The sequence below is a fragment of the Bactrocera dorsalis genome, chromosome 2, assembly GCF_023373825.1.
Source record: "Bactrocera dorsalis isolate Fly_Bdor chromosome 2, ASM2337382v1, whole genome shotgun sequence".
NCBI classification, from domain to species: Eukaryota; Metazoa; Arthropoda; class Insecta; order Diptera; family Tephritidae; genus Bactrocera; species Bactrocera dorsalis.
The window spans coordinates 7,249,401-7,265,944 of NC_064304.1; the positions used below are offsets into that span (position 1 = coordinate 7,249,401).

General features: G+C 35.8%; 1 protein-coding gene across 25 annotated transcripts in view; it reads right to left on the minus strand.

Annotated features, from left to right (window-relative positions):
* Nucleotides 1-549: 549 nt before the first annotated feature.
* LOC105222614 (protein lap4) overlaps nucleotides 550-16,544 on the minus strand; it is a 157,062-nt gene continuing 141,067 nt past the window's right edge. For 20 of the 25 annotated variants that reach the window (XM_049448487.1, XM_049448483.1, XM_049448498.1 and 17 more), the window contains 3 exons: nucleotides 15,868-16,000; nucleotides 14,698-14,883; nucleotides 550-5,487 (listed from right to left, as the gene is read on the minus strand). In XM_049448487.1, coding sequence (XP_049304444.1) covers nucleotides 3,349-5,487; nucleotides 14,698-14,883; nucleotides 15,868-16,000 — 2,458 coding nt within the window. In that variant the 3' untranslated portion in view covers nucleotides 550-3,348. The remainder of the gene's footprint in view (nucleotides 5,488-14,697; nucleotides 14,884-15,867; nucleotides 16,001-16,544) is intronic. The other 5 variants (XM_049448501.1, XM_049448496.1, XM_049448489.1 and 2 more) reach the window with 4 other exon arrangements.

The window sequence follows — 16,544 nt, forward strand, 5'->3', positions numbered from 1 at the left end:
TACCCTGAAAGTTTCAAAACGGCCGATGCAGTAGTTTTTTTTAATAACCCCAAATCGACATTTTTTGGTTTTTCACACTATGTGGGCCCCTAAACACTGGCTGATCTTAGTGTTATTTTTCCATGTATCTACCAGCTCACATGTTTGTAAATGGTGTTTCAGCATATTCTCGTATATCTATCGATCCATCAGCTTAAATATCTGGCATATGAAAATCAGTCATAGTTTTCGGTTACTGGTTTTTTCAGTTCGAAAGTCGCAATGAATTTTTACACTTAATTGCTTAAATTTATAAGAAAAAAATGCTTGTGACACCCTAAAGTGATAATAAAATATTTGAAGTATCTCAATTTACTGCCAATTTAGTGGTATATGTACATAGTATTAGATTAAAAATTTGTATGTGATTGTGTCGGTGACATACAAAACGTCAACAAATCTTTATAGCAATTTGTATAAGTTAAATGCTTAAATATTTCAAACTGTGAGAAATTGCGAAAATATTTCAGCTCACTTACCATGTTCCATCCAATAAAAATAAATAAAAAATTCTCTTAATAAAAGTAATTCAAATTTTATTACATTTAAATTCAGTTATCTACTATAAAATATATTCAATAATTTGTTTGCAATATTTTCAACTTTTTTTCTTTGTTCAAAGTTCTTATAAAATTGTCACTTTACAAATTTAACTCAGCATCTGCAGGTTGCATATGCTCAGTTAAGGGTTACACATACATGCATACTTGTATGCATTTGAATGTGTTCGTGTGTGTGTGCATGTAGCTATTGTACAGTTGTACATGCATGTTTACATATGTATGTGTGTTTGGTAGCAGTGAGCTGCCACATTGCTGATATATTGTATATTTAAATGATGCTTCATGTTTGTATGTTTGTATATTTGTGTGTCTGCGTCTTAGCCGCAGTGACACACGCTGTTCTTAATTTATTAGTTGTGCATTGAATTTACACCTGTATGAAAGTTTGTATGTCTGTATATCTAATGTTATAATACCGTACAATTCAATTACAATTTGCATTACAAATAAGTATATCTGTAGGCATCATACACACACACATACTATTATAGACAAATCGTTAAACGTATTTTTGTGTACGTGTGTGTGTAAATGTAACTTAAGTCTATTGCAAAATACATTCAGTTTGCTATTTTATTATTAAATTATTGTAAAGAAATCAAATTACGTACGGAATGATGCAACAAAAAAAACATTACATAGAATTACTTAAGATGAAATACTCATACATATATTTTTAAGGTTGTTTTAAGCGAAATCAGCAAATTGAGAATCTTTAATATTTTTGTGGTATAAAAAATATTTCGTTTTCCAATTTAAAAAAAATTTATTTTTGTAACATATTTTTTTTAATAAATTTTTTCACATTCGTAGTTTAAAATATAAAATACCAAAAATATTTCGTTTTCCATTTTTTATAATTTTTTTTTGCAATAAATTTTTTCACTTTTTTTTTGGTAATGTATAATTTTGGACAGGTCAAATTACATACTAAAAGGACGAATTTTTTGTCTGATTGGATTTCGTTAAAATTCTCGTTAATTTCGTTTTTTTTTTTTAAATTTTTCGTAAAAATATTTTTAATTTATTTTATTTTTGCTCAAAAAATAATGTTTTTAAATTTTCGTATTTTTCTTTCGCTTTAAAAATAATATTTTTAATTTTTTTAGAATAAAAATAAAACTTTTTTTAAATAAAAATAATGTTCTTTAATTTTTCAATTTTTTTATTATTATTATTTCCTTTTTGCATTAAATCATTTTTATTTATTTTTCATTTGCTTTAAAAATAATATTTTTAACTTTTCAAAAATAAAAATTTTTTTTATTTTAAATAAAAATAATATTTTTCAATTTTTTTTATTATTTTTGTTTTGCATTAAATTATTTTTCATTTGCTTTAAAAATAATATTTTTCAATTTTTTATTATTTTTTTTTAATAAAAATAATATCTTTAAATTTATATTTAAAAATAAAAATAATGTTATTAGATTTTTTTTTTAATTTCTTCAAGCGTTATCTTGCTCATCGTCTTATTGGTAGCAAACAAGCTTAGGGTCTACTTGCGCTACAAGCTATTTTCAGCCTGTCATTTAGCGTCTGCAACGCTACTTTTTCGCCTAAAAGCAAAACAAACCGCATAAACGTTGGGGAAGCATTGAAAATAAAGTATAAAAAGACGGCAAAAATAAATGTAAAAATTAGTTCGTTAGCAAATAAGCAAATAAAAATTTTATTTAAATTAATTAAATGAAATCTTTCGCTTAGAAAATCAATCAACGAAAACGTGTTGGATTTTAGCATTTCTTGAGAATTTTTGTGGGATCACTAAAACTAATGTCGTTTGGGTATCGTCATTATAAATGCATATAAACACAACAAATTATATTATGGACGCTAAATTAGTTACAAATGATAAATGCAAATGGTGGTTAATTGAAAACGTAAATCATAACCAGCAACTAAATAATATGCTGTAGCAAATGTAAATAATTAAAATATCATAAAACGGTAAAAATATAAAATCGGGATTCATATATTGGGCGCTGGGGCTATAATAACATGCGACATGCAAATCGCAATAAATAACGGCTTAGTTTTCGTTACAATTTCGTGTTAATTACTTTACCTTACACTTTGAAGTAATATTGGGTAGTCGAAAAGGTATTTTCGTATTTCGAAATATAGCGAATTTCTTCATTACTTTCACTCACTTTTGAACAGCTGTAGCTTTTTTACAGCTTTCCCGAATTAAATTTTTTTTATTAATCAATTAAGTGACAAAATACGAAAACACTTTTTCGACCACTCTATATAAATTGCATTATTGGCTGCCAGTAAACTTAAAAATATCATTTAAAAAAATATTAAAAATTTTCTTTTTCTACGATTCATCATTCACTTATATTTTCAGCGCAATTTTGGAAATTTTTACAAATTGCCAAATATACAACTTGCTGTCGCCTGTTAAGTTACGCCCGCGCAATCGCTGATCCCATCTCCAGCTCCACTATTGGACACTTAAACTCGTATACATTGCTAACTAGTATATACTATACTCGCTACTCGCTTGTGTTGCATAATCCTACACAATATGTTTATGCATATACTATATATACACCCACTACTCCTCTCTTCAAATGCAACTGGTTGCAGAAAGAGTAAATATGTTTCCACATATTTATCATTCTTTCCCCCCTACACATAAATATGTACGCCACTGCATGCAGTTGTACACAGTTGCTGCACTGTGCAGCGCTGCCTGTTAGATTTAGTGCAATGCCTTGCCATTTATTTTGTGTCACATTTACTTCTTGCCATTCTTCCCTTTACGTTTTTGTTTGCTATGTTGTTGCTTCTCTGGTTTCGTGTGCGCACTCGTGCTGCTGCCGCTGCTGCTGCTGGTGCCTGCTGTGCTGGCTTCTGATTTCAGCAGCACCGCTCTGGGGATGCCGCTTTTAATCACATTCGAAATTGTGGTTGTTGTGGTGGTGACAGTGCCGTCGGCATCGGTGGTGGTGGTCGTTATTACACTCTCGCCCGTTTGCTGATCGAATATCTGCTTGTGATCGCCGCCGGCGTGCAGTAGTTTATTGAAAAGTGCCTCGCCGGACTCTTCGTCTTGCGGTTCGCGTTGCGTTTGTTTATGCTCTGGCTTGCGTATCGTCTCGGTGATGATGGTTTTCTTGACACCATCGTCGCCGATGACAGTCTTGGTTTCTACAGTGTGCACAACATTTTGCTTCGGTTTTTGAATGACCGCATCGTCCTCGTCGTCTATTACTGCTTGGCTGATTGCCGTCGCGATTTCGTCGTCATCGGCCAGCAGATTTTCTACCGATTTGCGTAGTTGTTTTGTGATCTCTTCGAGCTTGCGTTGTTCGGCTTGTAGTTTTTCGACAGTGTGTTCGATGTCCTTGTCGACGTCTTCTTGTGCGGCGCCGCTTTGCTTGCTTGCTTCGGTCTGATCCGCCTCTTTCATCGAAGTGTATGTTTGTGATTTTTGCAACTTTAGCGTTGACTCCGCATTGGGATTCTCAATCACTTGACAACCATCAACAAAAGTTATATTTACAGCCTCATCATCATCGTCAGCTTCGCCGTCTTCTTCCGAGTCACTGGAATCTAGAGACTCTTCCTCTTCATCCTCTTCGTCAACGTCATCGTCCTCCTCGCTTTCTTCATCGTCGTAACCAACTGCTAGCTTTTTAATTGTATTCCTATTACTGTCTCTTATTAGCTCTTGCAGCAGTCGCTCATTACCGTTATCATCACTAACAGCTCTAGCTGCAGAACGGCTTATCCCACTGGGGTTTGCACCATGTGTTGCAACATAGTCAACCATGTCTTGTTCATCGTCAGAATCCCCATAGGCGAGTTCGTGCTGCTCATCTTCATCCTCCTCCAGACTCTTCTGCAAATTCAATTTAACACGCTCGTTCTCCAATAACTCCACCAACACATTCTTCATTTTGGCATTCAATGAGAGTTCCTCTGGTGGCCGCTGTTGCTGTTGTTGCCGCACTACTGGCATGACAAACGTGTCGCTACGTAACACTCCTGTCGCTGCAGCTGAAAATTCCTCAGCCTCATCGTCATCATCACGCTCATCTTCCGCTGCTTCGTCATAACCACCTTTCCGCCTGGCAATATCTTCGATATGGTCATCATATGGCTTCGACCGCAAGCTCTTCTCTATTTCATTGTCGAAAATTGGATATTCGCGTTGAGCAGTGCTTCCCACCGCCAAACTTTTTACCTGCCCCTCACCGGTTATCAATGGATTAACCACCTCCACAATTGTGCTAGCTGTGGTTATACTGTGTGCTGGATAGTCGGTTTTCGTTGTTGTGCGTACTCCAGCTGGCACAACAGGCGCTGTTACGACGACTTCCTTAGCCAGTGTCTGGTGTATTGTTATCGGCACGGGCTGTATACGCAACTTTGATATGGACGACACGCTATCAATGGACGAAGGACCGAACATGCCAATACTGTCGAAATCATCAGATGGACCGGAATCATCGTCGGTGCGTAGGAAGAGCTTTTCATTATTTGCATGAACAGTCACAATGGAGGCGGCATCCTCTTCATCTTCGTCCTCCTCTTCCTCCTCGCTGTCGTCGTCGTCGTCCTCATCCTCATCATCGTCATCATCGTCCTCTTCATCTTCCTCATCGTCATCCTCGTCGACAGTGTCCAGTAGCGCAGTTTCCCTCAACAACTCCGGCGGCTCCTCATCCTCCAACGTCTCATCTTCGACCGTTGTGATTGCCTGTGTTACTGCTGCCAGCACTGTGGCTGACTGCTGGTTCGCACTTGCAGCATGTTGCAATGATGCAAATGGATTGCTAATTTTGTCCTTTCCGCCATCGTCACTGTCGTTATCATCGTTTTCTGGATCTTGCAACTCTAATGAGATTATCTTCTCCTGGCAAGTTTCCACCTGAATTGCGTGGTAAGTAGATGGAAATATTCGGATTCGCTTTAAGTAATTTTTCATTTCAGATTTTTTGTGTATTTTTTTGGTTTTTTGTTTATACCCGTTAATACTTGTAAAGTACGGGCATGCTAAGGTAGTTAGTTCGGTAATTTAATAATGTACAAGCAGTTTTGAGTAAGTTGTAGTGTACATAGTAGTAAAAGTGGTGAACACCAGCCCTGGTATATGCTACTTTTATATACACATATGAATGTACTGACAAAAGTCAGCTCTAATGCGGCATAAAGCTTAAGGTCTTCTAACTACAAGCAGGCATCAAGTATATGAAAATGTTTATATAATATATTAAAGCACTATATAATGGTACAATACATATATACATATATTTTGTTTAGTACATAAAAAACCTTCTGGCAACACCAAGTTATGAATTGCATGCATTTAAAGCTAATTTTAAAGTACAGAGATGTTAAGGCCACACCAAGCAATGTTTTAATCAAAAAAGTAAATAATGCAAATATGAAAAATATTGTGAAAATCGTGAAAATTATAATTTTGATTTTTGATTTTAGCTAATATGGGTGAATTCAATTAAAAAAATAATAATGTTTCGAATGTATTGCAACGAATTCAAAGGTCTTTTCTCTCCAAGAGAGTCATACATGTTTACAAAACCTGTATCAGAAGCTGGGACTTCAAGAAGCCAAGACTCTATTAGTTCGGGTTTCACATCCTTTGGCTTATGAGGTTACATGGGTTTAAGGGTTTCAAAAAATTGATATTTTTTATTGTCTTATTAAATTCTACAACACCTCTAGAATATGGTCCTGAATTTTCCAGTTGATCCGAGTAATAGTTTCGGAGATACTGCTTTGGGAACTTGTGCGCTCGAGGGTAGCTAGGCTAAGTGTACCGTCTTTAAACGTGTTTTTGTCGAAACTGTGTTTTTGAAGTCGGTTTGCAAGATTTCTCGAGAACTACTCCATCGATCTTCATGAAATTTTACACAGGTTCTTAAGATACAATTCTTAAAGACTTGGACGAAGAATTTAATATTCGATTACAATTATTTGAAAAAAAAAATTTGCGAAATTTTCACTGAAATTTTCATTTTTTTGTAAAAATGTCTGCCAAAAATCCAATTCTCAGTTTTTTTTCGTCCAAGTTCTAAGTTAAGGTTTTAACTGAAACACGAATTTTTTCACTTTAGATGGCCCTAAAAGGAATTAACCTGTCAACGCGAGCGCATCTTTTTTCTGCCAACGGAAATTGCGTCGCAATGGTCGAGTTTAACATCCAAATTTCAGAATTTTTTTGTTAATAGTGTATGTTTGCAAAAATAAAAAATTCTAATAGAATACTTAATTTTTTATGTGAGAAAAAAATTGTTGAAAAAGGATTTTTTTAACCGAGGAAGCCCATGTAACCCCTTATTGGTACCAGTCTTGAAAAAAAATTACAAAATTTTAAGATCTCGACTTAAGAATAAAAATAAAATGACATAATTTCACCCCTAGTTCGGTCTCTCTAGTCAATATATTTTACTACACATACCTGTACCTACGATTTCTTTCGTTTTTTTTTTACTTTTTTGTCAAAGCTACATAGAGAAAGACGAGTTGGAATGATCTTGTCACTTTCTCCTCTATTGCTCAGCTTTTGCCAGACTGAGAGTGAAATATCTCTACAGACAAAGTTCACAGCTGGACAGCTCCTACGATCTCATCCTATCTAACCTATCCACTATGTCTGCATAAAGTTCTCATCTCCTACACGTGCTCCCGATTTAAGATGTCCAAAACGCCTTCAAAAGCGCTAGATGGGTGGATATGGTTGACGTTTTCGAAATTTCCGACTACTTCAGAGCTGTGGTGCGGATCTACCTTAAGAGTAACAGAAACCTGTTATACCAGACTAGAGAGGGAACACGATGGATAGCGGTCACGTCAGGAGTAGCACAACGCTATACCAGAAGTCAAAATGCCAGATGAATCGTACTGACTTAGCTACGCTGACGACATGCAATAATTACAGCACGAGACACAGAAGAAGCGGGAAGAAAGCTTAATCAGGCTCGACTGACACAACCTCAAGCTCGCTACGGAAAAAAACAGAGCTAAAGAAATATACAATTACAACATGACAACGAAGATGGGAGAATGAGAGTCGCGGCAGATGGACGGCCAGGCAAATAAAAGACCTAAACTTATGGAAAAGCCATACATTTGGAGAACTCGACTTTTACACAATCCAGTTGTTATCCGGTCACGGCTACTTCAAAAAGTACCTCCACAGAATACGAAAACTTGAAGAGCCCTCATGCCTACATTCTTTGGAAATATGCGATGGCAACAATAACGATAGAAGACCTGGTTGGCCCAATAACCGCGGACAATTTAATCAGGGTCAGGAGAATGAAGCAAACGGGGGGACTATCCAGAATTCTACGCAGCAAAAAGCGGGATCTGGACGCAGGTACGCAGATGTAAATCTCTCAATGAGAAAAATGGAATGCCACCCTGAATTAATGGAAATGTGGTTCCAGGGTGGGCTATGGTCCCCCAAATGGGAAGTTTTGAGTGAAAAAAAGAAACATTTTACTAAAAACAAAAAAAAAACGCCTTAAACAAACCATTAAATTCTTACTAAATGGCAGATTTTTTCTTAGTGGTACGCTTATCTCAGGTTCCTTGTGACTTAATGATTTATCATACCTTCTAATTTCAGTTTAATTCGCCACAATTTCGATCCAATTACACATCCACGCTTTTTAACTAGCTTTTATTCTATTATCAGCCTCAACAGGACACATCTCGAGCTTTAGAATTTTAATTTTTATAGCATACTCTGCATACTTAATATTTCTGCGGTGAGAACCAGATCTTAATTACTTGTTTTTCACGTTAAATGCTCCTTAGCAGCGAGCAAAGTGCGCTGAATGCGCTGAGCTTATCTAAAACTTTACACTTTAAAAAGAGAAAAATTCTCAGAACTGCTTTTCCTTACGCTGTGCAACAAAAATTGGCATCCACACACGGCAGCTGGTTGTTGTTGTACGCCCTTGAACAAGTTGGCGAAGATGTGCACTTTGTACGCCTTCTGCTTGAGTGCATTTGGCGAAAATTTCGTAAAATAACGCACTCACTACAGCAGAAAGCAAAGTGTGCGCAGCAACAACGGTAAAAATCTAAAATCACCACCTGCCATAAGCACGACCATGCGCCGTACCGGGTCGGGTCGGTGAGTAAAAAAGCGAATTAAATAAATTTCGCTCACTTGTCTCCGGTCTATTTAATGTGCTTACACAGCGACACATACACATGGAAAGGTGTGCATTCGAGTCTGTGGTATATTTTTGTAATTTTTATTCGAAAGCAGAAATGTTCACGAAGCTGGCGAAGTATTTTCAATGTCGCATGGTTATGGCTCTCAGGATGTCTGCGGCCTGCAAGCGCAGCTGAGCCATTGAAATTGGAAGTTGTGTTCAACCATAGATGCACGCACCTGTCGCACAGCGAGGAAGATTGCAGTAATAATATTAAGCCACATTCATATGTATGTATGGATGTGTTATGTAAAGGAAAGTCGGTCGGGTTGTTTCAAAATTGCATATAACGGGTTTCTCAATAGGGACGCTACAAAAGTAGACCAATAGATACAGCAAACGACAACAATATTTTTTCCGCTTTTTTGATATTTCTCTTCGGTAAGGTTTGCCATTTCATCATAGAAAGGTATACGATCCAAGAACCAGCCGAAATTATTAAAATTTACTACCGAAATTTGGAGTCAGTGATCTCAACTTTAAGAATGCTACGTCCAATTTATGGTCGTCATAATCGTCCTGTCAGATCAACAATTGAATGTCTAGTGGAAAACTTTGAATCCACAGGCTTAGTACAGAATTTTTCTGTGTCAGTGAGCCAAAGAAGTGCCCGTGGTACTGCCGTCGAGAATATTGCTGCCGCTGGCGTATCAAGTGAGGAAAAATTAAAGACTTGACCGCCTAAATCCTGGATTATCGAGAAGGAAGTGTTGAATTAATCCACCTCATCTTCTTCCAACAGCTTCTGCAGATGACGTCTGGTAAGATTCCAAGCTATACAGTATGGACGCCAATAAAGCAATAACCTGTTAAAAGCCCCACGACTAGTGAGAGGCTAGCCTTGCTGAGGACTAAAAAAGATCAGTAGATCTCTTGCGTTTGATCTTCGGCCAAGAGGATTTTGCGACAGCTCATGTAGCAATGGGTCTAGCACCCGTTCTCACGACAGTTCCTAGAAATAGACGAATTCTCTGCTTGACAGCTTTTCATCGATTTTTGTCATTTCATTTCAAAAAGAAACTAAAGCTCCAATAACTATACTAAATTAACAGATTCCCACCTATAGTCCATTCTTCTGGAATTGGAACTTTCAGTTCAGTGATAATATTTTTCATTAAGTCACAGCCGCCACTTTTCATATCCAATAAACATGTGCATTGGACCTTCACAACTTTAAGTTACTAAGTATATTTTTAGTAACCACAAACATCTCTGACTCAAGGTTTCTGTGTTTCTTCACAACTTTTGCCTTACTATGTTGTTCTGGGTTTGCATTTGTAGACATTTTGTAGCTGCTGTGTGCGTGAAACTGAGTAGCTATGCATTGTGGCATTCTTTGACCGGAAAACGGAAGTGTACGAATTTTCCGTACCGTTATTTCCGTTTGCAACTTTCTGTAACGCAGCGACGAAGCTGCCTCGCCTACACTGTGTTTCAACTATTTTGTTATTTTCCTTCTCTTTGCTGATTACATTTCCGCTTTGCTTGAGCCGAAATATTGGATATGTGGGCTTATACGTTAACTTAGATGAACCCGGGAGAAAAACGTTGAGAAAATGATTTAAAAAACTGCACACGTTTACTGCTGTGGTTTTCGAAAAGGCTATTCATATGACGGCCAATCAGAGCCTTTCAACAGCGAAACCATTTGGCGAAGTTTTTTTTTACTGTCACTACACTACAACTGTACATTTAACATGAAATTCTTCAAAAAACAAAAAAGAAAATTTGGTCATGAGACTCCGGAGTTGATATAAATATGACAAAACTGCTCCGCCCGGGTCATTCGTCGTGTGTTAGTTAGTCTGCGACTTTCTTTACAATTTGTGGCGTGTGCGTGCTTGCAGTGACATTTTCCACTGTTTTAATTTTTTTTTATTTCACTTCCGCCATTTCTGTTTACTTTGCATTGCCATTTGCTGGTTTTGTCCCGATTTGGCCAAGTTTATTCAATTTTCATGCAGCTGTGAAATTCCATTAAGAAATTTCAAATTATGCCAAGGGCAAGCAAAATGTGTCAGCTTTCTGCAGGTGTGTGTATGTACATATGTAGGTACATATGTAAATAGCCAAACCACCAGCAATTGAAGTGACTTTGGTGAGCAAACAATGTAATTGTAGTCAAACATGGTGAGAAAATGTCGGAATAGGTTAGTGGGTGAGTGTGAATACTGGCTTAACCTATATGCGGCTACACTAAAAATAACAAGATAAAAAGGAAAAAAAAATCTTTCAAAATGTCCCAGTGATAACTTGATAGCCTTATATTTGTAAACAGCAAATATAAATTATTAGAAAATGTATATTATTAGCCAGTCCAGCTACAAATGCAAAGGCACTATGGAAAAAAAAAGTTGTTTCAAACTGTTGTAGGTAAATAAGAAGAGATCTATAACTTTTTAACATATTATTCCCATAATCTCAAATCTTTTTGTGAATCATATAAAAAACTATTTTACGAAATTTCGGGTTTAACTAACTTTTTTGTGTTCCAAAAACACTTCATTAATTTATTGAAAATATATATTTTTCCACTTTATTTTGGGCATTTTTGTATCATTTTTGTTAGAGATCTGTTAGTTTTGTGAATATTGGGTAAAAAAAAAACTCGTCTTACTCTTACTTTGAATGAAATAATCCTTCAGGATATTGAAATAGAGCATTTTGTCCATTGCTGACTCTATGAACCGAAGCTCCTTCAACACCTGCAGCCAGCATATAGGCCTACAACCACACATGGCCCCTGGCATGCTTCACAGTCGGCTTCATGTGCTTAGCTTTTTCTTGTGAAGCTCTGTATTGGGGCTGCTCCTCCACAGATATGAACGTCTAACGGGCTCATAAATATTGAATTTGGACTCATTAGTAAAAATAACATCATTCCTGTATCATTTTTTATGTGCTCCTTAGAGAATTTCAGGTGGTGGTATCTATTTTTTTATTAATGAGCGGCTTCTTGCGCGCAACTTGGCCATGAAAATCATGATCTCTTAAAACACGTCAAACGATTTCCGTACAAAATGTTTTGCCGGTTATGTCCTGTATCTTACTGACTAGTTTTGGGGCCGAAATCTCTGGGTCTGTTTTAATTTTTTGCACAATATAGCACTCATCAGTATTACTAAAAATCTTATCTGTAGCATTTCTTCACTTGTTTTCTATGCGGTTTTCGAAAACGAATCTGTGGATGATGGCTTTCATAGTAACATCTGGTGTATGCACAAGTTTTGCAATTTCTCGCCGAGAAATTAGGTTTTTATGGTGTTGAAAGGACCAAGGACTCGTTATTCTAATAAATGTTGAGTTTATGTGGAAAAGGTAGTATTGTTCTTTTCATTACCAACAACTTTGCCATCAACTTTTTTTCCATAGAACTCGTAGTTTTGTCGAAAATCGAGATAAAGCGTTTTCAACCCTTAAAAATTTAATCAGCCCCTCCTTTCTCTTCCTGCCCCTCCGATCCCCGGTAAATTATTTTTTCTTAATTTTTGTTATATTATATTTATTTTACAACTAATTTCAGCCTACTATGTTTTTTTTCGCTATCAGATATTTAAAAATTAGATACTCTGGGCTACATACATGACATGTGTACGTCTATCTTCAAAAAATTCACTATTTTCAATAAAGTTAAACTTCTAGGTGTGATACCGCTAGCTATTCCATAAGGACCTGCCTGAGAATACTGCTAGAAAAGTTGTTTTGTTTTACAATTGCTATTTATTGGCTAAATTTAACATCTGCGGTTAACTCAGAAAGTGATCTGTGGGTTGTAAAGGGTGATTTTTTTAAGAGCTTGATAACTTTTTTTTAAAAAAAGCTACGCATAAAATTTGCAAAATCTCATCGTTCTTTATTTGAAACGTTAGATTGGTTCATGACATTTACTTTTTGAAGGATAATTTCATTTAAATGTTGAACCGCGGCTGCGTCTTAGTGGTCCATTCGGAACGTCCAATTTTGGCAACTTTTTTCGAGCATTCGGCCGGAATAGGCCGAATTTCTTCGGAATGTGTCTTCCAAAGCTGGAAAACTAGTCAACAGGGTGCTGGCTTATTCTGTAGACTTTAGACTTGACGTAGCCCCACAAAAATAGTCTAAAGGACGGTTAAATCGCATGATCTTGGTGGCCAACTTACGGGTCCATTTTGTGATGAGATGAATGGTTGTCCGAGTTTTCCCTGCAAAATGGCTATAGAATCGCGAGCTGTGTGGCATGTAGCGCCATCTTGTTGAAACCACACATGTCAACCAAGGTCAGTTCTTCCATTTTTGGCAACAAAAAGTTTGTTAGCATCGCACGATAGCGATCGCCATTCACCGGACGTTGTGCGTCCAACAGCATCTTTGAAAAAATACGGTCCAATGATTCCACGCGCGTACAAACCAGCCCAACAGTGCATTTTTCGGGATGCATGGGCAGTTCTTGAACGGCGTCTGGTTGCTCTTCACCCCAAATTGGCGGCAATTTTGCTTATTTACGTAGCCATTCACACAGAAATGAGCCTCATCGCTGAACAAAATTTTGTCGGACGTAAAGCGCGAAAACACATTTCGAACCGAACACTGATTTTGGGTAATAAAGTTCTAATGATTTGCAACCGTTTCACGTTAGTAACTCTAATCAAGATGAAATGTCAAAGCATACTGATCATCTTTCTCTTTGCACCATGTCTGAATCCCACGTGATCTGGTCAAATACTATGCATGAAATCCTAACCTCAAAAAATCAACCCGTTTATAAGTTGTTGCTATTTGCTAATGGGTTATCATACTCATAAGAACTCATGACTGGTTTCAATTATTGATATGAAGACTTTCAGAATGTCTATCGCCATAAAAGTATTCAAACTGGTAAATCTAAGCCCTTAAAAACTGTCTAAAATTATTTTATTCGATTAAGCAAATCTCAAATCCCTTTTTAATAAAAGTGGCGTACAATTTTCATTCGTATCGACCATAAAACAAGTAGAAATTTTTAAAATTAAATAAAAATCCAAAAAAAAAATACAAAGAAATAAATCTTTTATAATCACGGCATAATCTAAATGGTGCAAAAATGTAAAATTGAGTTGTGAAAGCTTTGAGAAACTTGCTGGTGTTGGTGCTGGTGCGCAAACTAATTGATCTAATGCAAACAATATTTATTATACAGGTATAGGGTGTTCAAAAATGGGCTGATATTTTACCATAACTTATTCGAATTACTTGTTGAGGAAACACCGATTTTGACTGAATCATTGCTCTACTCTTTTGTCTTCGAAAAACAATTCGATAATACATTCTAAGAAGAAAACATTGAGTTCACGAATTCAAAGCCACAGCTCGTGACATTTCTTATTATTGAGTTGTAATTTTTAGCATACTATATTACATATTCAAGAATAATATAATTTTCGCTTAAAATATCACGTCATTTTGAGGCACGTCCTTGCAAAAATGTTTCTACAAGCATACAGTTAGTGCAAAATGTGAACAAATACAACTAAATATGCAAGAAATTAAAAAAAAAGTGTGCACAAATTCAATTAAATATTCCGTATTAAGACTAAGCCAACAAAATATTATGTGAAATATGCAACAAATGTTCCTTCCCGCTGAGAATATGTACGAGTTGTAAATGAAAATGACAATTGCTTGTACGCGCTATAACAAAAACACGCGAAAGTAACGGTTACAAATGTCAATTAACGAAGAAGTGTCAAAATTAAAAAAAATCACTCTATATATATTTATATAGTATATATCTAACGTGTGAATATTGTAAGAAAGAAACGTGATGCGTGTTTTTATTTTGGACTAAATACTAACAATTAACTAAAATCGCCACCAATTTTTAATTTTTTTCTATACAATGCCAATATAAATTGGTTAAGTGCACGGCTAACCTCAGTTTCGATGGTTTTCTCAATGTACTCGACAGTTCGCAGTTGAGGTCGCCCCGTTAACGGACACGGCACCTCTTCGGTGCGGCGCACAATTTTTTCATCGAGTATTTTTTCACGTTCACGTATTATAACCGGACCATCGCTCGATTTAATGGCGATTTTTGGAAAAACAATCTTTTTAGTCTGCTACAAATAAATATTGAGAAGAATAATGATAATGGAAATTGATTAGCAAATGTATTTCACCGTATGCATGCCAAATGTGTGGATGTAGTTTGGCGAATAAATGAAAAATTTAAATAAAGTATTTTTTATAGAGAATTTTTTTTTTTCATAGAGATTCTGTTAGCCTACGTTTCAGCGCCTTATTTTGCTACAAAACAATAATAAATTTCTACTAAAAAATATTTTATTTTTACAGCTGATTTATACGCGTTGTTTGTTCGTACCGCCAATCTCTAAAGGCTAGCGTTTCGAAGTTAGGTACTTTAAAAAAAATAATGGAGCTTTCAAAAGGTCTGCTGCTATATCTATTCGCTATTGTGATCTATATTTTTGAAAGCACGTTGCTTTTTAAGCTTAACTGCTTTAACCTCAAATATTGAAAGGGTTTTAGAAACAGTTGATTGTCCAGAAGGGAAATTGTATTGGCTATATAACATTACATTCAGCATTCCTGCTTCTTCTTAGCATCGTTGGACCCTTTAATAATAACTCTTTTATAAGTAATTATAATTGCTTTGCTGATAATAAAAAATTTTTTCTGCTACTTGGTTGCATTAGTTTCTAGTTTTTGTTCCGAATTCATGCCTATAGTATAAATGTATTCGAAATTAGTCTTCAGTTTGAAAGTTAGTTATTAAACAGTTAAATTATATATGCACTATATATGTATATGAAGTTATATTAGGCAGTAGTAATGCAAAAAACACAAGCACCGTAATTTTATTCACTTGGCGTATATGTAAGTATGTATTTTATGCATTTGGGTTACGACATTTGGTAACAAACCGTTATGTAATTAGTTCAAGCAAAACTGTTACGAAATGTATTAGCTGGCCATTAGACTGCGGGTAGGGACTTTTAAGGAGCTTTTATTCAATTCGATAATGATTAATAATTAATATTATGTAATGATTATAGTTTGTAATCGAAATTGTGCATACAAACCTCGGTGGCGACGGGTGTCGTCAGCAGATCATCAGCGATTTTGTTCATATTCTGTATGACGCTCTGCGCCTCCTGAGCGCCCTGTTCCAATGAGCGCAAGCGAGCAGCGCGCCAAGACGCGCGTTTCTCAGCACTGCAGAAGGAAAAAAGTGAAATGAAATTAATATTTTACACATTACTTAGAAACTGAAAAATAAAAATAAAAAAAAACACTTTTCGTGGAAATAAAAAGGTAAGCCGTGGGAAAAACCAAACCTTGCTACACAAAAGGAAAACGTAGGATCCCTAAATACGGAAGAGTTACGTAAAAATATTTACCTAAAATTTGAAAAATTAAAAATACACAATACAAAATATAAAGATAAAGATAATTAAGGAAATCGAGCTAATAAATACAAACACCGCAACCAATATTTACTTACAAGTGGATAAAAAGGATTTAAAATTACCAAAATTATAATTACGTTCAAGGTATATTCAACGAAAGGGGGGAGAGGGAGCGCTTTACAACAGAGCTTGATTGGTGTTTGTTTGTGAGCCGCGTGCGTTATTTAAAAATGCCAAAACATAGAATATTATGTATTTATGTATATTCATTTACCTGCGCTGAAATTGTTGTATAATATGTGAAATGTGTGATTCGAGACTTTATGTTATGAAATCGGCTTATTTTTAAG